The sequence below is a fragment of the Pollachius pollachius genome (assembly GCF_949987615.1).
Source record: "Pollachius pollachius genome assembly, chromosome: 2".
NCBI lineage: Eukaryota > Metazoa > Chordata > Actinopteri > Gadiformes > Gadidae > Pollachius > Pollachius pollachius.
This window is the reverse complement of record NC_136935.1, coordinates 23,887,604-23,912,540: the sequence shown is the minus strand read 5'-3', so window position 1 is coordinate 23,912,540 and position 24,937 is coordinate 23,887,604. Positions and strand designations below refer to the sequence as shown.

The 24,937-nt window shown below is 41.3% G+C and overlaps 1 protein-coding gene across 5 annotated transcripts in view; it reads right to left on the bottom strand.

The window, feature by feature from the left end:
* The window catches only part of LOC307092037 (lysosomal cholesterol signaling protein-like), a 63,954-nt gene that overhangs the window by 7,917 nt on the left and 31,100 nt on the right, over positions 1-24,937 (bottom strand). For 3 of the 5 annotated variants that reach the window (XM_079758904.1, XM_079758903.1, XM_079758906.1), the window contains one exon: positions 132-269. The exons of 1 other annotated variant lie outside the window; for it this stretch is intronic. In XM_079758904.1, coding sequence (XP_079615030.1) covers positions 132-269 — 138 coding nt within the window. Of the gene's footprint in view, positions 1-131; positions 270-15,186; positions 17,173-24,937 lie in introns of those variants that run through there. One more of the 5 variants, XM_079758905.1, reaches the window with a different exon arrangement.

Here is a 24,937-nt window from a genome sequence, read left to right as displayed (position 1 = left end):
TGTCGTTCATCCAATAATCTGCTGCTGTAGATTGAAAAAACTATTTGATAGCCAAAAGCCCTTTCAAACACAGGCAGAGGATTCAAATTTTGAGAAGGTCCTCACATACACACACACACACACTTCTTTACCTGCGTGTTTGCAGTAGATCCAGGACACACTGGTCTTTGTGGTAGCGGACAAACTGGGTGCAGGTGAGTTGGACTTCTTCTGGTACCAGTGAGGGACTCTGCTCCTCATTCTCATTGCCTTGCCACAGACCTCGCAACCTAACACACACACACACACACACACACACACATTTTTGTTTGGACCTGCATTTGTTTGCCTGTTAGGTGGGAGGTATTGCTCTTCAAGGAATTTTAACAAATTCGTATCCCGTATTTGTCAACCATTCACCAGCTGAAGACACAGGGATGGAGAAGATGCAGTAGTAGGGTTAGGTCACAGGGGCCCTTCACATGCTCAACAGGCCCCCCAAAAACGAGCGAGAGAAGGATAAATAGCATAGATAAGTGTTACTCAAACCGCTAGGCATAACTAAGTTAATATAGACGTCGGCATGCAAGTTGATATGCCCGTGATTTTGGGTATATTATTTTATCATGGTGGGAGTCAAAATTTAGAATAAGAAAATCTGAGATGAAATCTCTAAAACAATCTAAATAATAAATGATTGAGTTTTTTTGTTAATCTATGTTGTGCCTTTTCGTATTAAATAAAATAAATTCATGATATGGTACCCAAATGCATGATGGGTACCATATCTGCTCCATGAACGTCATCTGACGTCAACCGTAGCCTCCAGACTGTAGGCTGCTCGTTCACTCTCAATTGACAATATGGCCAATCATTGGCCATATTGTCAATTGAAAGTGAACGAGCAAGGAAGCTTGACATTGCACAAATTGTGAACTTTGCTGAACGCAAGGCACGTCGGATGCCATTTCAATTAAATCGCGATAAATAGGTAAGGTTAGGCCTGTATTCATGTTAAGTTGCAAAACATACTAACAGTTTGAACACAAAGGCTAGATTACAGGCTATAAAGGAAAAACAAATATATAATATAGTTGCAAGGAACCATGGAGGGGTTCTACTGTATGACCATTTGACTGTATGACCGACAGTATGACCGTATGACCGACAGGATAACTGACAGTCTGATCGGCAGTCTGACCGTATGACCGACAGTATGACCGAATGACCGACAGTATGACAGTATGACAGTATGACTGACAGTATGACCGACAGTACGACCGTATAACCGACAGTATGACCGTTTTACCGACTGTATAACCGACAGTATGACCGTATGACCGACAGTATGACCGTATGACAGACAGTATGACCGTATGACCGACATTATGACTGTATGACCGACAGTATGACCGTATGACTGACAGTATGACTTTATGACCGACAGTTTGACCGACAGTATGACCGTAGACTGCCAAGGGCAGATTAGAGTATATTTTGAGAAATAGATGTCTTCTGTACGTGGAGGTATGGTGAGCTTGGTCGGTATGGTAATATGGCATTGGTATGCCTTAAGAACAAAACAATCACCAACCATGTTTCTAAAGCATACTGTGTCAAAATCCACTGTCAAACGGATGTTAGCGAAATTTCGTGTGTGCCGATTTAAGGCACGGCCTGCATTGTAGAGAGGCCGTGGTTCAGAAGGGAGAACTTCAAAGAAATGTTGTTTTTTTTCAGATATAGTCTTCAAATGTGGTGTGGGTATACTATGGAATCACTTCTTAATAGCCATATTCAACAGCCAAGGTTACGTGTTTTGAATGCAATGCTAGAGGTGTTTAAACATCGGAGGTATGCATGTATTTCACTTTAAAATGTATATCGCCGCTGTCTTTGGCCTTATTGCTATGAATTTAACACCATATAGTCCCACAGTCACCTGGTACCTATGTGCTGAGTTTGCAGCTTTTACCACTTTCGGCACCAAAGGAGTTAATATGTGGGTGTTTGGTCAAGTTGTGGTCAGTGCACCATATCCAAATGACCGACCGTATGGGTTGCAGTGTGAAAGTTGTTCATCATGACAAATGGTGCATGTATAACACGTTTAATGCAAATTGCACCTTCCTAGGGGTAATGGCAACCTGTTGAAATGCTGAACTTCAAGGCCTTGTTATAGTGCCACCTATGTGTTATTCTTGCCCATCTTCTGATTCCATTATTAATTTTACGAGTTCTACAAGCCTGCCAATTTTTATAACTTTTGGAGTCAAAAAGTCAGGAAAATAATAATAATACTACTAACGATTACAATAGGGTTCCTGCGGATTTCGTAGGACCCATAAAAATAACTACAATAAAACACTTTAAGGCTTGTATTATGCCCCAGCCAGGCGTTCTCTATTTTTTTTTAAAGTCTTTTCACATTTTTAAAGACATACACACAATGCAAGTACAATAACATGAACAAAATAAAGGGGGCACACCAGTATAAATTTAGTTTTATATACATTTTCTTTGATGGCTTAAAGCTTATCTTGATTGTGTAGCGTCATCTATTTCTTTAATAAAGGTAGTCCATTTCTTCCATTTACTTGAGAAGATTGCTCCTCTGGATCTTAGGCAAAAAGTCATTTTTTCCATTGCATAGATCTGTTTTACTATGTCCATCCATTGTTTGAGGTTTGGAGTGTCCGGTTGATACCAGTTCTTAGTGATTGTTTTCTTACAGGCCATCAGCAATATTTTACACAGATACAAATCTTCTCCTGAGATGACATCCTTTAAAATACAGAAGTAAAGCACCTTTACATTGTTCGTGACTTCATATCCCAGAATCTTACTTAAAGTAAGACATAATTCCCCCAAAATATCTGAATGTTTGGGCATAGCCAGAAAACATGAGTGATGGGCATCAGGGTTTCCGCACAGCCTCCAGCATTGCCCCTCTGACTGAATTTGCTTACTTTTAATATGTGGTGTTATAAAATAATGAATTAAATTCCTCCAACCAAATTCTCTCCACTTCTTTGAGCTTGTGGATGAGTGCTGTGCCTTCCACATAGAACATCAATCCTCCTGTGATATTTCTATGTTTAATTCCATCTCCCATTTTTCTTTAACATATCCTGTGTTATCCCCATTTCTCTTTTTTTTTTATAAGCTTCAAGTACGATTTCAACCCCTGCATTACCCTCTACAGATAGTTCTGGTTAAATTTTCTTATCATAGTAATCTCTAATTTGCAAATATCTGAAAAAAACTTTATTTTCTAGATCAAATTCCTTTTGTAATTGTTCAAAACTTTTGAAGTGCCCACCCCGTGTGAGTGAACATATAGCTGTTATACCCTTGTCCCACCACTGTCTGAAATCAATATCATTATCTCCTGGTTTAAATTTGTGATCCAGGGCGGGCCAAGTCAAAATCTTTGCATCACCCTCCATATTGTAATCTTTCACCATCTTGTTCCAAATAACCAGGGTCTGTTTGATGATATCATTGCTGCTTTCTTGACGCATTTTATTCCCTATGTCCCCCAACATTGCTTGGATTGGAAAGGTTTCTATATTGACTTCTATTCTTTCCATCTGGCTTCATATTGCGGGCAGCTTCCGCATATTACAAATCTTATTTGGGCTGCATAGAAATATTTCCTCAAGTATGCAGTGACACACCGCCCTCCTTTTTATTTATTTGAAGCGTTTTATACCTGACCCTTGGTCTCTTGCCAGCCCAAATAAACTTTGAGATCAATTTGTCCCACAACCTGAATTGTGCTTCTGGGATCATCTGTGGAATAGATTGAAACAGATATAGTAGTCTTGGCAGTATGTTCATTCTGATTATATCAATACGTGTCCTCATATCTAGATTAAAGTCTGACCACCTCCTGACATCTGTTTCAATATTTTCGTTGACCTGTTTATAATTGATTTCGGACTTGTTGCCAAGAGTTTTTGTTAATGTCACTCCAAGATATTTTGATACTTTAGCTTTCCATTTAATTTAGTACTTTTCTCTGGTTACTTGTTTAGGAGAGTAATTGAAAGTGAGAATTTGTGTTTTTGCCATGTTTAATTTATAGCCAGAGTATTTACCAAAATCATCTAGTATTGCCATCAGTTTTGGAAAGGTTTTATATGGGTGCATCAGAGTCACAATAACATCATCGGCGAAGAGTCCTATGATGTGTTCCTGTTTTCCTACTTGGATTCCTTTCAGACTGCTGTTCTGTCTGATCAGCTGTGCCAACCCAGGTGAAAAAGTAGTATACGTTAGTGTATTAGAAGTATAATTTAATTATACAAAAGTTAGTACAAGCATACTTTTACTTGTTGTGCTTATTTTAAAGTATATTTAACATATACTTTTAAAAAGTGTACTTCACAATATATGTCATTAAGTTCAACTTTAATGTACTTAAAAATAAGTATACTAATTCTGCAATGCTTAAAGTGGTATTGCATTGAACTCTTGAAGTCTACTTTATTGTATTTTAAAAGTGTATTTTAAATTGTAGGTAAGTGTTTTTTAGTGTACTTATGAAAAGTGTACTTTATTGTAAGTGTAAATTATACCTAAGTGTACTTAAGTATACTTCCGTAAAGTTCAATTTAATGCAAGTTCATTTTAAGCTGTATTCCAGTGTACTTAGAAAAAGCATGCTAAGTTGCAAATACTTAAAGTGGTAATGCAGTGTACTTCTGAAAATTACACTTATTTTCAAGTCTTTTGTAATACACTATTTAAATACTTTATTGAATTGTACTTTAATTTCACTTCATTAGAAGTGTATTTAAGTATACTTCCATAAAGTTCACTTTAATGCAAGTTCATTTTAAGCTGTATTTCAGTGTACTTAGAAAAAGTATACTAAGTTGGAAAGACTTAAAGTCGTAATTTAGTGTACTTATAAAAAGTACACTAATTTTCAAGTCCTTTGTAGTACACTATTCAAATGCTTTATTAAAGTGTACTTAATTTTCACTTCATTAGAATTGGATCTACGCATACTTACATAAAGTTCACTTTATTGTAAGTTAATTTTAAGCTGTATTCCAGTGAAAAAGTATACAAAATTGCAAATACTTCTAGTGGTAAGTTACTGTACTACTTCAATTTAGCTAAAGGTGTATTGTAGTACACTTGAATAGTACTGTATTCTATGTTTTAAGTTGTTCTTTGGTTCACTTCAAATGCATATACTTATGGCGCGTTCAGAATTATGGGGAAATTATAGCTAGGAATTATGGGGAAAACATTTTCGCGACGTCTGAAAGTTCTGGTGAACGACTTCTCATGACGCTCTGATTATTCTACTTCTTTTTGGCAACTGGGGCCAGACTTTGATAACTAAGAGTTGCCCAGTTGGTGACGTATTGTTAACTAGTGACGCGCCTGAACATGGCGGAACATAAACGTTTTACTCAATATAAAAGAATCAACCATCATATCACATACTTTACTATAGATTAACATTGTAACCCTCTGTTAGCATCGAATTGGCTCAGTTTTAAACGTTGTGTACTGGTAAACCAGCTCTAGATAAGGGCAACACAGGTGAAAAACTATTAAACTTCAACTACACTTTTGAAAGGATGTATACTAAGTACACTTTTAGTATGTCACTGTATTTTGTACAATTTTGTCGCATTCAAGTATACCAAAATATACTGAGGTATACCTTAAGTACTACTATAGAAGTTTTTCAGTATACTGTAATAGTATGCTAAAATGGCACAACTTTTGACAACCTTTAAGTGTACTGAAGTACACCAGTGAAAAGTATGATTTCTAGCATTCGAAACACACTTGTAGTACAATTGCATTATATCACCAGTGTTTGAAATATAATTAAAAAGGTATTACAGTTCAATTGATTGTAGTATAAAAGTCTATTTTGAACACATTATTATCATACCTCTCTCATATTTCAAATTCAATTCAAATACACTTTCTTACTATAGTACTTTTAAAGTGTGCAATTTTGTTAATAAAAAAATGTTCAAATACAGAATAGAAGTGTATTTTTATGTAGGCCAGGTTCAGAACAATTTAACATTATAGTACAGGTTCAGTAGGGCTGGGTATTTGTACTAAGGTATCGACCGAAACAACCCAGTATCAAGTAGCATCGAAACTTTTCCGTGAAAACAATACCTGAATTCTATACTTTTTAAATTACTTTCTATTTTTTTTAATGATTTTGCACGCAGCCAATCACTGCAACATTCTTGGATTTAATGCCCCGTGATCGGCCCATTACCGCAGCAGCTAGAACCCATACAGTTTATGGTTAGGTCGAGCGTTGCGGGACGGAGCTGGATGTTCAGCGGGCCAAGATGCAACGCCACGAACGTGTTCAAAAGTATGACTACACTACACGCATATAGTGTCTGAAGAAATGCGGGAGGATTGTAATGCTTCTGTTTATAATCCCATGTAATTCGAGCTACATGAATCAAGCCCTCATTGAGCATGGAGGAACCCAAAGGGCGGACGCTACACCGTGTTCGCAAGGCCAAGATGGACCAGCGTCTCAGCGGCCTCAAGAGGACGAACCGTCCATTACTTCAGATAAGATAAACAGTTACAAGGCTCACTAGTCATCAATAGTGTTTTAAAACTTAGCCAGGATTTTATTGAAACAAAAAATCGCGTTGGGTAGGAGGCCGGTTGTTTGTGTGCTCATTCTAACTACCTCATTAGCAGCCCTGCTGTAGTGGCCCAAGATACAACTGACAATGCTGACCATCGATTACTGACGGTAGCTTTAGCTTCAGTGGCATCTCTGACCATGCTGACTATTGGTTACTGACGGTACCTTTAGCTTCAGTAGCAGCTCTGACCATGCTGACCATTGGTTACTGACGGTAGCTTTAGCTTCGGAAGCAGCTCTGACCATGCTGAACATCGGTTACTGACGGTAGCTTTAGCTTCAGTGGCAGCTCTGACCATGCTGACCATTGGTAACTGATGGTATCTTTAGCTTCAGTAGCAGCTCTGACCATGCTAACCATTGGTTACTGACGGTATCTTTAGCTTCAGTAGCAGCTTTGACCATGCTGACCATTTGTTACTGACGGTATCTTTAGCTTCAGTAGCAGCTCTGACCATGCTGACCATTGGTTACTGACGGTATCTTTAGCTTCAGTAGCAGCTTTGACCATGCTGACCATTGGTTAATGATGGTAGCTTTAGCTTCAGTAGCAGCTCTGACCATGCTGACCATTGGTTACTGACGGTAGCTTTAGCTTCAGTAGCAGCTCTGACCATGCTGACCATTGGTTACCGACAGTAGCTTTAGCTTCAGTAGCAGCTCTGACCATTGGTTACCGACGGTAGCTTTAGCTTCAGTAGCAGCTCTGACCATGCTGACCATTGGTTACTGACGGTAGCTTTAGCTTCAGTAGCAGCTCACCGTGTTTGGTTAATGTTTTTGCTATGCTTTTGGAAAGCTTGCTAATGCTTACGTACCCATCCCTTAAATCATAGGTTCTCAAAGTGCGGCCTGCGGGCCAATGGCGGCCCGCAATGACATACAGATGTAAGTAAAAAAAAGAAAATGATATTTTATATCAACATTAATTTAAACAAAAAGAAATATAAAGAGAAAAGTCGACTCTCTCTAGTTTTCAATTAAATCCTGTTACATTTGTTAGTTTTAATCCGACTTTACATTACTTTGAAAGGATGAACCTCAGTTTCGTGATTTAGACCTCACTTGACCTCACTCCCAGAGGTCCACGGTGCAATGTTTTTTTTCACAACTGGGATGCTGACGGCATTTCCCGCCTATTTTTTTTCCTTTGGCGGCCCTCAGTCAAATGGTGGGTTCCTAAATTGGCCCTCAGCTGTCAAAACTTTGAGAACCCCTGCCTTAAATAGACTAACCTAAGCACTTAGCATTAAGAGGTTAGATGTTAGATCTTAGTGATCCAGTGCCTAGCTCTGGATTAATCTGTTTGAAATATATTTATAAAGGCAATAGAGTTCAATTGATATTAGTATGGAAGTGTATTTTGAAAACAATATTATCGTACTTCTGTCATATTTCAAGTGATTTTGATTTTTTTTCTTTGTTTTTACGTTGATACTTTCACAGACTGCTGTGACTAGGCATGTCAGCCTCTGCACTGGGGGACCTGTTCACTCAGGAGGACCTGGCCCTTAAATTCATCCAGGCAGCGCAACTCCTTGACCGATCAAAGAAGGCACGGAAGGTATTTGAAGACTGCAGAGAGAGGTCTACCTGCAGAGCAGCCCTCCACCGTCCTGCTGGGTGGTGGTGGGAGAGGAGAGGGACCTTCCCCATCTTGTTTGACCTGGCCAGTATTTATACATGTGTATACCATCAGTAGATCACCCGTCGACGCCATTTTGTTTTAAGACTTGATGGGGTAGATTGATGAACACAGAGATTATGACATCCGTCAGCAACACGCAAGCTCTGTGTTCGTCAATCTACTTATCGAGTCTGAAAAACAAAATTGCGTCGACGGGTGACCTGCTGATGGTATTGTGTGTATAAAATTTCCTTTTTAATAGACAATCTGTACACTTACAAAGTTCTCAATGCCTCGTTTTATATAATAAGACCCTTATTATACTACCAAAGTAGTGTCGGGCTACTTTTAGCCTTTTAAGTGGTTTAAAATAGCGATTTAGTTTTTACCATAAGCAGTGCCCCCATCGTTCCAAGTTTATAGCGTTTTGATAGAATCGGCTAAAAACAGCCAACTGAAGAATGCGGCTATATGCATTTTTTGTGCTCCAAAACGAACGTTTCAACTCGTTATCATACAAAACATATCCCAAATCCATTTTACACTGGAATTACCCTTTAAGAAGTCAATCTACTAAGGACTTTTACATTACAAGTATTATCAGGTATCATATTTATCAGTATAATGCATTATAAGCAGTGTTGGGCAAGTTACTTTAAATTAGTAACTTATTTACAGTTACTAGTTACTTCTTTCAAAAGTAACTCAGTTACATTAAGTTACTCGTTACTTTCAAGGTAACTAGTTACTAGGGAAAGTCACTTCTTTTTTTCTAAATTATCTTATTAATGTGTTGCCGCCCTAACTGGATAGCTAGGAAGGCTGCCAGTCCTCTGGCTTGCTAACATGTAAGTCCTATCCTACCACAAGCGCAATGCGCCACCTAGTGACCTGAACGTGCCATAGCAGTGTAGTAGTGTGAGTGCAAATGAATGAAATATTTCCATTGTTTCCAACAGTTTCCAACCCTCTAACAAATGCACATACATTATTTTGGGGTTGATGTGCATAGTGTTCGACAAAACAACTGTAAAATTTGATCATTGTACCCAGTATCACTACGATGAAGCAGTGGATCAACAAAACACAACATACAGTATGTTTTGAAACTTTTGATAGGCATATTTATTGTAGCCATTGAAGCAGGTACAAAGTATAGTTTTGGCAGTGCAAAAATTAAACTGTGCCTCAGACCATTTAGCAACTGTAGGAATCAATAATAGTGCAAAACTGATACAATAGATGTTTACAATGTAAACACAGTGAGATTTATCCGTTCTTTGTAACCTTAACTCAAAACAGCTAAACTCCATCAACTGGAGACCTCATCATCAATAATGATGGGCAAACTTAAAAGTATTTTCAGCCTCACAAAGAGAAACTAAATAAATAAAAAGTACTTTCAGCCTCATAAACATAGTTAATGTTTAACAAAAAAATATTTCCTCCACTCTGGCCGTTTAGATAAATAAAACAACTGATGAAATCAATAATGTCGGATAAAGTGCTTTAGTAGTCTATGTTAGTATGTCTATGTCTATATCAGTCTTTGTCCATACATCTCCAACATCTATCAGTCTGTCTGTAGTACACATACACACACACACACACTTGGAAATTTAACTTGGAAACATTAACCTGCTTGACATTGTGGAGCACCGTTGGGAGAAACACATGCCATCATCATATCAGCGTGTGACGGGGCGCATAGCTACCGTCACGGTAGCGATACGCTACATACAGGAGACTGAGTGTGGGTTTGTCTTGTTTGTTTATGTATTCCGTTACCTTCATGCTGTTTTAAAATCATTCATCAAACATGTCATTTATCATATGCACTACGACAGTTTAATACAATCTTGCAAGTACCATCATTACAACTTTCTGTTTCTTTCTGCTTGTTTCCATTTACCATTAACGTCACCTGTTTTGTCACAATAACCACTCGTCTTATGTTTATATGAGGGTTGGAGCACCGCGTCACCAGGGTTTATATCTACGTCAAATCTTCCGGGTAAACCGGAAGTGACCCCGAGTTATTATTTTTATTTTATTGCTGTCTTTTTACATTTTGGCTATGCCAAAATATAGCAATGGTGCACAGTTTATAAGGTTAATTGTTTCTCGCTAGTTGAGGATAGAACGGAAGCTGTTTTAAAGCTGTTGTGTAACTGCTCTGGTAAACACCCCTGACGCAACGGGAAAATTGGTATGCACCAATTAGCAGTGGGGGTTAGGCCTACTTAGGCCGACGTTCAACAGTGGTTCGGGGAAGCTGATAGAGAGAGGACTTATGCCTGTATATTGCTCTCCTGTGTTGGACTTGTTTAAAGGTCCGGTTTACTGAAATTTTGACTTATGTTCTTTTTTGTGACTCTCAAGCCTATTTGATATGCTTAGTCAACCTTTTGTATATATATAGATTTTTTTTATGTTTTTGTTTTTTTGTTAATTTTTGTTCCATTTGTTTTATCGCCTTAAGGGCCTTAAATTGGGATAAATAAAAGATCCCATCCTATCCATCACTCCTCGTCTGCTCCTGAGTGTTTTTTTCATCTAGTTCAAGTCGCTCCAACACATCTACCCTTGACAATTTGGTGGCAGTGGTTTCCGGGTACCAGTAGTCACGAGCGGCACTCAGTGAGGCAAGATGGAGGACAAAGGCAGAGGTACGGCACCCCCTGGAGATGGCTCAGTGACGGGGACCAGGCCAAAAGCAGCGACGTCCAAGCCTCCCACTCCAGTGGTAGAAGACCGGACGGATCGCCTTGAGAGGATCGTGAAGTCGATGGTGGAGTATCAGAGGCGGCAACACGACCAGGCGGAGGAGGAGTCCTTTCGTCAGGAACAGAGGTGGAAAGCCATGGAGCATCAGTTCCAGCTGCTTCAGAGGTTGGCGAGAGAGCCGGCGACGACGCAGGCAACAGGGCAGTCACTTGCCGATCCGCAGCACGTGCACCCGCCCAGCTCCCGCCCTTCTACAGCCTCGGATCCACTCTCCAACATGCCCTTTCTGGACATACCAACTCCTCTCCCACGTCCAGGGCAACAACTAACGCCCGGGATGCACAGTTCACGCAACTCCACTTCTCTTGGCCTTGCCACCTCTCCAAACCTCCATAGGGGCTGGAGACCCCCTAAGATGGCTCCTTTTGAAGAGCATGAAGATATTGAACATTACCTGACCACCTTTGAAAGACTCGCGACAGCGTGTCAGTGGCCCCTGGAGACTTGGGTATTGTACCTCGTGCCCTTGTTGAAAGGTAAAGCCAGAACTGCCTATGTGGCAATGACTTTTGATGACAGCCAGGATTATGTAAAAGTAAAGCAGGCCATTTTGGATAAGTTCAACATTAAAGCAGAGACTTACCGCCAACGTTTCCGTTCGAAGACCATTCTGGAGGATGAGACGGCGAAGGAGTTGCAGGCTCGGCTGAAGGACTTGTACAGAAAATGGATTGCGCCTGAGACACTGACCAAGGACCAGATTTGCGACCAGATGGTGCTGGAACAGTTCCTGGGCATGCTGAACACCGACCTACAGGTGTGGGTGAGAGAACACACCCCGCGCTCATCAGCTGAAGCAGCAGACCTGGTGGAAACCTTTGTGACTGCCAGGCCTTCCAGAAGGAAGTACTTCCTGGGCCCACCACAACATGACTGGAGAAGACCATACCAAGCCGCCCAGCAAGAGCCGGAAAATACATCTACTGGTAAGCCTGCGGGTGATAGTGGTCGTGTGGTTAAGCTCTCCTACAGCCCCAATAGCCCCAGTGTTAGCTCCACTCCAGCTAGAACACCTAGAGGCATTATTTGTCATGGTTGTGGTCAACAAGGTCACATTAGGCCCAATTGTATGGCAAAGAAAATGTCTGATTCTAGACTGTGTTACCTACCTGGTCCTAGCAAGCACACGCATAGGACCTCCGCTGACGTGATTGTCCCAGTGAAAGTGAAGGGAAAGACCCTTCAAGCTTTAGTTGATTCAGGAAGCAGTCAGTCTTTTATCCTCAAGTCTTGTTTAGAGTCTGATTTCCAACCCCGGGGCAAAATTAAAGTCTGCTGCATCCATGGCGACGAGTCTGAGCACCAGACCAGCGAGGTTCTCTGTGAGATTAGTGGCCAAAAGTATCTGTTAACCATGGGGGTTCTAGATAAAGGTCCATATCCCGTGATCCTGGGCCAGGATGTGCCAGTGCTGGTGGACCTATTGCAGACTGTTAACTCAGTGAAGGCATATGTGACAACTAGAGCTCAGACTAGAGAGAAAGCAAATGATTCGTGGTCTGAGTTACCATATGACTGTTGCCCTGGTGGCAAAGTTAAGAAGTCCAAGGCAGAGAGACGCAGAGAAAAAGTGACAGGTACCTCAGTGCAGGAAAGTATGCCCTCCCCACCACTAGAGCACAATAAAGTGTTGGTAGAAGATTTTGCAAAGCTGCAACTAGAGGATCCTACACTCCTGTTTCTCCGCTGTCAAAAACCCAGATGAGGCTAGGGAAGCATTGGAAGAGGGTAATACATGTTTTGTCAAGAATAATGAGAAGCTTTACAGAGTGGCTGTGGACACCGAGCAGTTGGTAGTTCCGGAAGTTCTCCGGGCCAAAGTTCTACATCTGGGTCATAGTATTCCTTGGGCAGGCCATCTAGGTATGGAAAAGACAGAGAACAGGATCCTGAACCGATTTTACTGGCCAGGGTTCCATAAGGATATTGCTGAATACTGCAGGTCTTGTCCAGAATGCCAACTGTCAGCTCGCTCCAGGAGAGGGTTAAAAGTTCCCCTGATTAGCCTTCCCATTATTGATGTTCCATTCAGTCGCGTTGCCATGGATGTGGTAGGTCCCCTGGAGAGAAGTAGGGCAGGTCACCGCTACATTCTAGTCATCTGCGACTATGCAACACGGTACCCAGAGGCATTCCCCCTCACGAACACCAAAGCTAGACAAGTTGCCAACTGTTTGATCCAGCTTTTCTCCCGGGTGGGGGTCCCGAAAGAGATCCTAACAGATCAGGGTAGTAACTTTACCAGCAAGTCACTGAGACAGGTATACTCCCTGTTAGGTATCCGGGGCATCAAAACCACACCCTATCACCCGCAGACTGACGGCTTGGTCGAGAGGTTTAACCAGACCTTGAAGTCGATGCTGCGGAAGTTTGTGTCTGAGTCAGGAACTGACTGGGATCAGTGGCTCCCATATCTGCTATTCTCCTACAGAGAAGTACCGCAGGCATCCACCGGGTTCTCCCCCTTCGAGCTCCTGTATGGACGGGAGGTGAGAGGCCCGCTTGACATTCTCCGTGAGAGCTTGGAGGGGGATGCCTCTCATCAGCCAAACAACCTGGCGGGCTATGTCATCAAGATGCGGGAGAAGCTGGACCAGCTGAGCTCCATGGCACACGAACAACTGGCCAAGGCCCAGACACGGCAGAAGACATGGTACGACCGGACAGCACGTAGCCGCACCTTTATTTCCGGACAGAAGGTGTTGCTGTTGTTGCCGTCAACCGAGAGCAGTCTGCTGGCGAAGTGGCAAGGTCCGTTCGAGGTGCTTCGCCGAGTTGGTGAGGTGACCTATGAAATTGCCACGCCAGGCAGACGCCGCTCGAAACAGACTTTCCATGTCAATCTGCTGAAAGAATGGAGAGACCGACCATCGTCTGACATCCAGGACCAATTGTGGGCGCGGACCGTGGAAGAGGAAGAGGAGCCATCAGAGCAGTACTTTCCTACTGCAGGCAGTGAATCGACCTACCCCTCCGTCACCCATCTGACACCTGATCAGCAGGAGGACCTGATGAACATCATTCCCCGAGGCCTGTTCAGAGCCCTGCCAGGACGAACCGATGTCATTACCCATGACATCCGCCTGACAGCTCCAGGTCCCATCCGGCAGACCAACACCAGGGTTCCGGCGCGACTGATCCCCGCGCTAAAACAGGAAGTAAAGGCGATGCTGGAAATGGGGGTGATCGAGCCGTCACACAGCGAATGGTGCAGTCCCGTGGTCCTTGTGCCCAAAAAGGACGGGGAGCTCCGCTTCTGTGTCGACTACTCTAAGCTGAATAGCATCTCTGCATTTGACCCGTATCCCATGCCCCGTGTGGACGAGCTGGTGGAGCGTCTGGGGAAGGCTGAGTTCCTCAGCACCCTCGACCTTTGTAAGGGGTACTGGCAGGTACCACTCTCCCCCCAAGCACAGGAGCTGACAGCCTTCAGAGCTCCATCCGGCTTATTCCAGTTCCGGGTCATGCCTTTTGGCCTACACGGCGCAGCAGCGAGCTTCCAGCGCATGATGGACGAGGTGCTTAACGGCGCTGAAGAATACGCTGCGGCGTACATCGACGACGTGGTCATCCACAGCAGTTCCTGGGAGGCCCACCTTCAACACCTGAGCGACATCTTCCAGCGGATCCATCGGGCCGGGCTGGTAGTCAACGCCAGTAAATGCCAGCTGGCCCGATCTGAAGTGTGCTACCTGGGCTATGTCCTGGGTGGTGGCACCATCCGTCCTCAGGTCAGCAAGGTGGAGGCCATCCACGGCTGCCAACCGCCTACAACCAAAAAGGGGGTGAGATCCTTCTTGGGGCTGGTTGGCTGGTATAGGCGTTTCATCCCCAACTTCTCCAGCCGAGCTGCCTGTTTGACTGACCTCACTCGGAAAACCAGTCCCAACAAGGTGGTCTGGACTCCCGAGTGTGAGGTCGCTTTCCGGGACCTGCAGGAGCGCATGTGCTCTGAGCCGGTGTTGCAGAGCCCTGACTTTTCCTTGCCCTTCACAGTGCAGACGGACGCTTCAGGCCTAGGCCTAGGGGCTGTGTTGCTGCAAGGTGACGGGGAGAACAAGATCCCCTCGCGAGACTCGATACTCCACCATCGAGAAGGAGGGTCTCGCCATTAAATGGGCCCTTGATACTCTTAAGTACTATTTAGTGGGGAAAGAGTTTGTTCTAGAGACAGACCACAGGCCCTTGCAGTGGCTGCATCGCATGCGGGACTCTAACTCCAGGATTACTCGCTAGCACCTGTCTTTGCAGCCCTACAAATTCACGGTGAAGTACAGGGCTGGTAAAGACAATGTGATTGCAGACTTTCTGTCGCGTCGTGAGATGGACGCTCCTTCTTAAGGGGGGGGGTGTGTGACGGGGCGCATAGCTACCGTCACGGTAGCGATACGCTACATACAGGAGACTGAGTGTGGGTTTGTTTAATACAACGACAGTTTAATACAATCTTGCAAGTACCATCATTACAACTTTCTGTTTCTTTCTGCTTGTTTCCATTTACCATTAACGTCACCTGTTTTGTCACAATAACCACTCGTCTTATGTTTATATGAGGGTTGGAGCACCGCGTCACCAGGGTTTATATCTACGTCAAATCTTCCAGGTAAACCGGAAGTGACCCCGAGTTATTATTTTTATTTTATTGCTGTCTTTTTACATTTTGGCTATGCCAAAATATAGCAATGGTGCACAGTTTATAAGGTTAATTGTTTCTCGCTAGTTGAGGATAGAACGGAAGCTGTTTTAAAGCTGTTGTGTAACTGCTCTGGTAAACACTCCTGACGCAACGGGAAAATTGGTATGCACCAATTAGCAGTGGGGGTTAGGCCTACTTAGGCCGACGTTCAACAGTGGTTCGGGGAAGCTGATAGAGAGAGGACTTATGCCTGTATATTGCTCTCCTGTGTTGGACTTGTTTAAAGGTCCGGTTTACTGAAATTTTGACTTATGTTTTTTTTTGTGACTCTCAAGCCTATTTGATATGCTTAGTCAACCTTTTGTATATATATAGATTTTTTTTATGTTTTTGTTTTTTTGTTAATTTTTGTTCTATTTGTTTTATCGCCTTAAGGGCCTTAAATTGGGATAAATAAAAGATCCCATCCTATCCATCACTCCTCGTCTGCTCCTGAGTGTTTTTTTCATCTAGTTCAAGTCGCTCCAACACATCTACCCTTGACACAGCGCTCATCAACATTCCTAGCCCTCAAACCAATGATTGTACCTCAAGAGGAGAAGCTTCTCAAACTTGTGATCTGACAGCCTGTTCCTCTTTGGAGAGAGAATCAGGTTTCCCAGGCTAAAGAGTCTTTCCACTGGGGCACTGGGGGGAGTGGCTGCATTAAGTTTAAGAGAGAGTTTCTTTGTCATTGGAAATGGATTCAGAGTGTCTATCCCTGTTGCTCCTGATTTGAGGTACTCGGCTACTTCAGCTTCAGCAGTGGAATAGGTGTCCTCCTCATTCTCCGCAAAGGAAAATAACTCATCCTCTTTGTTAGAACCCGGGCGCTGTGTTGTCTTGATGGCGCTGGTACCTGGTTGTTGCTGCTCTTGCTCGGGGAGAAGTTTTCGGCACTCTGACAGCAGAGTTGCCTTTGCCAGGTCCTTCTGCTCCTGGTCATGCAACCAACGAAGCTTGAATTTTGGTAGTGTCACAGCAGCCAGGACAGCATCTTCACTTCCAAGGACACGCACAAACCTTGTTTTGACTGCCTGTAATGACACATACCAAGAGTGCAAAAAAACATTATTGCATGAGCCAGTAGCCATTGTTTAAAAAATAAATGCATTAAACATTAACAGCATAGTTTTATATAGAATGCATTTTAATTTGTGTAGGCCTAGCCTATATGTTGTATTTATTTTATTTATTGGGATAAAAGTATCTCAAACAGTAATAGCATACACACATAAGACTTAACAGCACAATATGAATAAAAATGCAATTGAGCTATTAATTGAATTAAAGATAAACACAAAAGAAAATAACATCTTACCTGGACAACTGCATCTGGTAGCACAACAAGGATTGCAGACCATTTTTCATTTCCAGAGTCTTGGTCATCAGTGATTCCAGTGTGGGTAGGAGTGTGCCGTAAAAACAATTCTCTTCTCCCTGAAGAATGTCCAGCGCCACTGTAAGTGGTTGCATGACAGCACAGTACTCCCTGATACACTGATATTCCCTTTCACTGAAACATTTAAACTGTAGTTGGAGGAGAGGGTGTTCAGCTCGGGCAAAGATATCTTAGAAATTCGCTCCAGAACATCATAGAACGAGTTCCACCTGGTTGCGCAAGGTACTAGTAGCTTCTTTGCAATAACGTCGTCCACAATTTGAGCGGCCACTGTGGAACGACTGGCCTTGTTCCACAGCCCTGCACATTTTGTGGTGGCATTTCTGTAAATGGCTTTTGTTTCAGGTTCTGACAACAGCCACTTATCCATATCAGTGCAAGAGATGAGGTTCAATGTGTGGGATGCGCATCTCTGATGTGGAGGTAAAGAAATCACGTCATCAACACGATCAGCACCGTTCTACATCCCCAATTGAAACAAAAGTTGTCTCATCCTCCCCATCTTCAGAGTCGTCCGACTCAGGTGGTGGCTGATACACTTGAAAGGCCTTGACGAAATTTGAACCGTTTTCTGTTACAGTTGCTGTGATTTTGAAGGATAGGCCATGGGATGAGTTTATGTTATCAAGCTCACAACAGTGTCATACGTATGTCGACCCTTAAATCTCCTGCATGCCAGCGCTGCTTTCTCACGTTGCATGTTGTGTGGATTTATCCAGTGTGCGGTTATGCCAATAAAACTTTCGTTATGCGCAGTCCATATATCTGCTGTTGTGGAGATATGTTCTAACTCATCAAATGTCTTTTTGAGCTGGGACTCCATGTTAGCATATTCTTTGTCAAGGTAACGGGAAAACGTTTTTCTGCATGGTGCTGGCCCAGCACCGTCTCTCCCTCGCACAGGTATTTTGCTAACCAGTTCTCTGAAAGCAAGGGACTCAACCGTTGAGATAGGTTGCATGTCTTCGACAACATACCTGGCAATCAATCTGTTTAGCTGTGTCTGGGTTATAGACTGTGCAACAGGCTTTGTAATATCAAGCTTTCGTTGTTTGGCTGGAGTGGCTTCTCCTTTAGCGTCGGCGGAGCTGACATTAGCAGCAGCATCACCTGTGTTACCTTCAGGCTCTTTTTCAACTAGCTTGGTATATGCATGTTGTTTCTGAAGATGTTTCATCAGATTAGAATTGCTAGTTTTTGATGTGGCTAGAGTTTTCGAACCTCCACATAGATGACAGATCACCAAAATATTCCTTATATCTTTTACCGTCAGAAAGGAAAAATAATGTGCCTATTTCCATGAGAGAAATACAATGCCTGGACTGTCATCGACTGCCGCCATTTTTTAAATTAATTTACTTGCGCGTCGCTGCGTCACGTGACTCACGTCCGCTTCACGTCCACCACGGAAACTGTAGTCCTGGGTTATGCACGTGAAGTAATGAGTAACGAGCCTGTTTAAATCGCAGTAACGATAAACGCGTTACTGATTTTGACAAAGTAATTAGGTACAGTGCTCGTTACCGCAAAAGTAACGTAGTTACTGTAACACGTTACTTAATAACACGTTAGTCCCAACACTGATTATAAGTATTATGAAGTATAACATTATTGTACTTAAAATACACTTCTATTCTGTGGTATACATTCCTTTATGATGCTTAAAATGTGATAGAAGTTATATATAAATACATTTTTACTAACTTATCAGCAACTTTAAAAGTACTCAATATTAGGGCTTCAATAAAAATCTATTAATTAAAGCGTTGGCAACGAATTCGGTCATCGATTCGTTGAGTCGCATGATTAATACGTCACTCGTAGGCGCGGCACTTATTACAGCCAACCGCCGACAGGTTGGTTCATGGTTCATGCACGCCCACAGCGAGCTTTAGTCTTAGCGACCACAGCTTGTATTTTGGTCATATTTTAACACTGGACTGTAGGCCTATATAAAAGTGTTGTACCTTCACTGTCTTTGGGTTAAAAAAAACTCCTTCAACTCAGTATCCATCTAGTCCAACCAAAAACTCTTTCAGCTGCTGCTGCTGAAGACGGTTTGCAGACGGGCTCGGAGTCGGCACCGCGTGCATCAACAGTCATTCAAAGCAACGGTAGTAATCACACAACCGGACGGTGTAGAAAGTCCCGTCAGTTAAAATTAATAATATAATATATAATATAAAACAGATAGTAAAGATGGAATTATGACGTGTTTAACGTCCTATCTTGAGCTATGATCATCTTATCAGCAATTAAAGCAATAATACAAGTTCTATTTCAACAAAATAATAGAAAAGTATCAATAGTGGTATCAATAAAGACTTGGATCATTAAGGAGTCTCAAAAATGGTATCAATATCAATAAAAATTACAATCTCTTGTCAACTGAGAGAAATTAAGATGATTTAATTTATTTTTAACCGTTAGTATTTACCGGTTAAAGATCTTATCGGTTAACCGGTTAACCATGGACATTCCTTATATACTGTATATATAAATGTATATCATACATTGTATGTTTTTTTGTATTATCCCAGTTATGTGTTTTTATCATTTAATATTACTTTTAATAGTTCCGGGATGTTGGAGCAATAACCTGGTGTTTTTACACTTCAGTCTGCACTGTGAATTTGAAGTAATATTCAGTTTTTGAATAAAGATGTGGCAATTACAAATGTTCCTTTTTTTATCCGCTTCATCGATTAATCGAAAAAATAATCGACCGATTAATCGATTATTAAAATAATCGTTAGTTGCAGCCCTATTCAATATAGTCAGAAAGTGTATTTGAATTGAATTTGAAATATGACAGAGGTATGATAATAGTGTGTTCAAAATACACTTCTATTCTGTAGTATAAGCAGTGATAAAATACAATTCATATACACTTACACTATTACATTATAGTATAATAACAATATACTTAAAGTACATGCCATTGTTGCTTAAATTATGAACAAGTTACTATAAATACATATTAAATACATTTTAATTAACATAATTGCACACTTTAAAAGTACTAAATACAGTCGGAAAGTGTATTTGAATTTAATTTGAAATATGACAGATGTATGATAATAGTGTGTCCAAAATAGACTTCTATTCTGTAGTATAAGAAGTGATAAAATAGACTTCCACTCTACATTATAGTATAATAATATACTTAAAGTACATGCCTTTGATGCTTAAATTGTGATAGAAATTTACTTTAAATAATTTAAACACATTTTTATTAACATAATGGCACACTTTAAAAGTACTAAATATAGTCAGAAAGTGTATTTGAATTTAATTTGAAATATGACAGAGGTATGATAATAGTGTGTTCAAAATAGACTTCTATACTACTATCAATTGAACTGTAATGCCTTTTTAAGTATATTTCAAACACACTGGTAATATAATGCAATTGTACTGCAAGTCTGTTTCGAATGCTAGAAATCACACTTTTCACTGGTGTACTTCAGTACACTTAAAGGTTGTCAAAAGTTGTGCCATTTTAGCATACTATTTACACTTGGAGTATACTGGAGTATATCTATAGTAGTACTTAAGGTATACCTAAGTACATTTTGGTATACTTGAATGCGACGAAATTAGTACAGAATACAGTTGCATACTAAAAGTGTACTTAGTACATCCTTTCAAAAGTGTAGTTGAAGTATAACATATTTTCACCTGGGAAAGGTTCTATAAATACGGCAAACAGAGTGGGGCTAAGGCACACCAACAAACGTGGACATACTTCTGAAAGACGGGGGAGCAGAAAGCACTGGCGAACTAGCCAGATGCATGGAGGATTGGAATTGGAAGCACCGCTGGAGGAAGGCAGCATCCCTGGCGAGTGCCTCTTTGTAAAATGAAACAATCAGTTAAGTGACTGTTGATTTTTATCCTTGCTGTGGGGTCTTTGTAGAGACTTTGAATACATTGTTTAAACTGTTTCTGAAAACTTAATTTCTCCAGTACCTGATATAAAAATCCCCAATTAACACAATCAAAAGCCTTCTCGGCATCAAGGCTCACTAATAGTGCTTTCAGTCCCTGTTTCTGGATGTGGTCTATGATATGTAGAGTATGTCTAATATTGTCCTGAATCTGTCACCCCTTAATAAATCCTGATTGGTCCTCATCGATCAAATCAGACATAACATTTTCCAACCTTTTAGAAATGATTGATGTGAAAATCTTATAATCTACATTTAAAATAATTCATTTTCTTTACCTCCCTTTAGTATCACAGCCTCTTTCCATGAGGGGGGCACATTACCCTCTGTCAGAGTTACATTAAAAGAGTTCAAAAGGAGTGGTGATAATTCCTCTTTAAATGTTTTATACCACTTGCCCGGATAGCCATCACTGCCTGGTGATTTGCTCAATTTTAGTCTGCTAATAGCACTGTCTAATTCCTTTTTAGTAATTTTAGAAATTAAATTTCTATTTTGATCTTCTCCAATAGCCGGTAAGTCCAAAGAATTGAGAAATGTTTTCATCTCGTGTTTTTCTTTTGCTGGAGGCTGAGAGTATAAGTTTTCATAATATTCTTTGAAGACCTTTTCTTTTTCCTCTGGTTTAAATAAAATGTCTTTTGTTAAGGGGTCTCTAATCTTGTGTATTGAATTAGCAGCTTGCTGCACCTTAAGATAAGATAAGATATACTTTATTCATCTCAGCAGAAAAATGTAGGTGTTCCAGCAGCCAGCATACATACACAACACAACACATGTATACATACACATCCCATCTAAACAAAACCATGCACCCACAATACCTAGCCTAGGATAGAAAAAGTGGAATGGATGGTCCATGTGCATAAGTAGAAGTAGCTGTTACCCAGAGATAACAGTACAAAATGTGTGCAAATATACAGGTGTGCAAATAAACAGGTGCAAAAAAAAAAGAATATATATATATATATATATATATATATATATATATATATATATATATATATATAGTGGGGCAAAAAAGTATTTAGTCAGCCACCAATTGTGCAAGTTCTCCCACTTAAAAAGACGAGAGAGGCCTGTAATTTTCATCATAGGTAAACCTCAGCTATGAGAGACAAAATGAAAAAAAAAAATCCAGAAAATCACATTGTCTGATTTTTTAAGAATTTATTTGAAAATTATGGTGGAAAATAAGTATTTGGTCACCTACAAACCAGCAAGATTTCTGGCTGTCACAGACCTGTAACTTCTTCTTTAAGAGGCTCCTCTGTCCTCCACTCGTTACCTGTATTAATGGCACCAGTTTGAACTCCTTATCAGTATAAAAGAGACCTGTCCACAACCTCAAACAGTCACACTCCAAACTCCACTATGGCCAAGACCAAAGAGCTGTCAAAGGACACTAGAAACACAATTGTAGACCTGCACCAGGCTGGGAAGTCTGAATCTGCAATAGGTAAGCAGCTTGGTGTGAAGAAATCAACTGTGGGAGTAATTATTAGGAAATGGAATGCATACAAGACCACTGATAATCTCCCTCGATCTGGGGCTCCACGCAAGATCTCACCCTGTGGGGTCAAAATGATCACAAGAACGGTGAACAAAAATCCCAGAACCACACGGGGGGACCTAGTGAATGACCTCCAGAGAGCTGGGACCAAAGTAACAAAGGCTACCATCACTAACACACTACGCCACCAGGGACTCAAATCCTGCAGTGCCAGACGTGTCCCCCTGCTAAAGCCAGTGCATGTCCGGGCCCGTTTGAAGTTTGGTAGAGAGCATTTGGATGATCCAGAACAGGATTGGGAGAATGTCATATGGTCAGATGAAACCAAAATATAACTTTTTGGTAAAAACTCAACTCGTCGTGTTTGGAGGAGAAAGAATGCTGAGTTGCATCCAAAGAACACCATACCTACAGTGAAGCATGGGGGTGGAAACATCATGCTTTGGGTCTGTTTTTCTGCCAAGGGACCAGGACGTCTGATCCGTGTGACGGAAAGAATGAATGGGGCCATGTATCGTGAGATTTTGAGTGAAAACCTCCTTCCATCAGCAAGGGCACTGAAGATGAAACGTGGCTGGGTCTTTCAGCATGACAATGACCCCAAACACACCGCCCGGGCAACGAAGGAGTGGCTTCGTAAGAAGCATTTCAAGGTCCTGGAGTGGCCTAGCCAGTCTCCAGATCTCAACCCCATAGAAAATCTTTGGAGGGAGTTGAAAGTCGGTGTTGCCCAGCGAAGGCCCAAAAACATCACTGCTCTAGAGGAGATCTGCATGGAGGAATGGGCTAAAATACCATCAGCAGTGTGTGAAAACCTTGTAAAGACTTACAAAAAACGTTTGACCTCTGTCATTGCAAACAAAGGGCATGTAACAAAGTATTGAGATGACCTTTTGTTATTGACCAAATACTTATTTTCCACCATAATTTGCAAATAAATTCTTTAAAAATCAGACAGTGATTTTCTAGATTTTTTTTTTTTTCATTTTGTCTCTCATAGCTGAGGTATACCTATGATGAAAATTACAGGCCTCTCTCATCTTTTTAAGTGGGAGAACTTGCACAATTGGTGGCTGACAATACTTTTTTGCCCCACTGTATATATATATACAATATATATATATATATATATATATATATTTATATATATATATATATATATATATATATATATATATATATATATATATATATATATATATATATATATATATATATATATATATAAGTATGTGGGGGGACGTGCGACGTCTGGCCTGCAGGAGGAGTATGGACAGGTTGGGAGCGCACGGGATTGGTCGGGGGATTGGACCTGGTGGTGAGCAGGTGTCTGCACTCAGGTCAATCAGGGAGGGTGTACTTACAGTGGGGCAAAAAAGTATTTAGTTGTATGTATTCCATTTCCTAATAATTGCTCCCAGAGTTGATTTCTTCACACCAAGCTGCTTACCTATTACAGATTCAGACTTCCCAGCCTGGTGCAGGTCTACAATTGTGTTTCTGGTGTCCTTTGACAGCTCTTTGGTCTTGGCCATAGTGGAGTTTGGAGTGTGACTGTTTGAGGTTGTGGACAGGTGTCTTTTATACTGATAAGGAGTTCAAACTGGTGCCATTAATACAGGTAACGAGTGGAGGACAGAGGAGCCTCTTAAAGAAGAAGTTACAGGTCTGTGACGGCCAGAAATCTTGCTGGTTTGTAGGTGACCAAATACTTATTTTCCACCATAATTTGCAAATAAATTCTTAAAAAATCAGACAATGTGATTTTCTGGATTTTTTCTTTTCATTTTGTCTCTCATAGCTGAGGTTTACCTATGATGAAAATTACAGGCCTCTCTCGTCTTTTTAAGTGGGAGAACTTGCACAATTGGTGGCTGACTAAATACTTTTTTGCCCCACTGTATGTGCCTGCTTTCTGTTGTAGTAGGAGAAGGAAAACCCGGAGCACAGACCCCCGAGATCCCGCACGAGGGAAACCCACACGAGTCCCGAGAGAAAGAGAGACATTGTGTGAACGAACCCCTTTTTTGTTACCGTTACGGGTTTTTGTGTTCTCGTTTTAAAAACAATAAAAGAGACCTCCCGCTGAGGGACAGCACCCCTGCCTGCTCCCCTGTGTGTATTTGTGGACCCATTAAAAAGTATATATAAGTTTGATATATATAAGCAGTGCAAGCTAAAGTTTAAATGAATATTCTTTTGTCCTAAAAAGGGGGAGTTATTATAAAGGGCAATTGCAGTAGGTAAAAAAGTATTCTTAAATCTGTCCTTTCTGCAGCTTAGCTGTCGTAGCCTCCCACTAAAAACAATCTTTTGTTTACTCACTAGATTGTGCAAGGG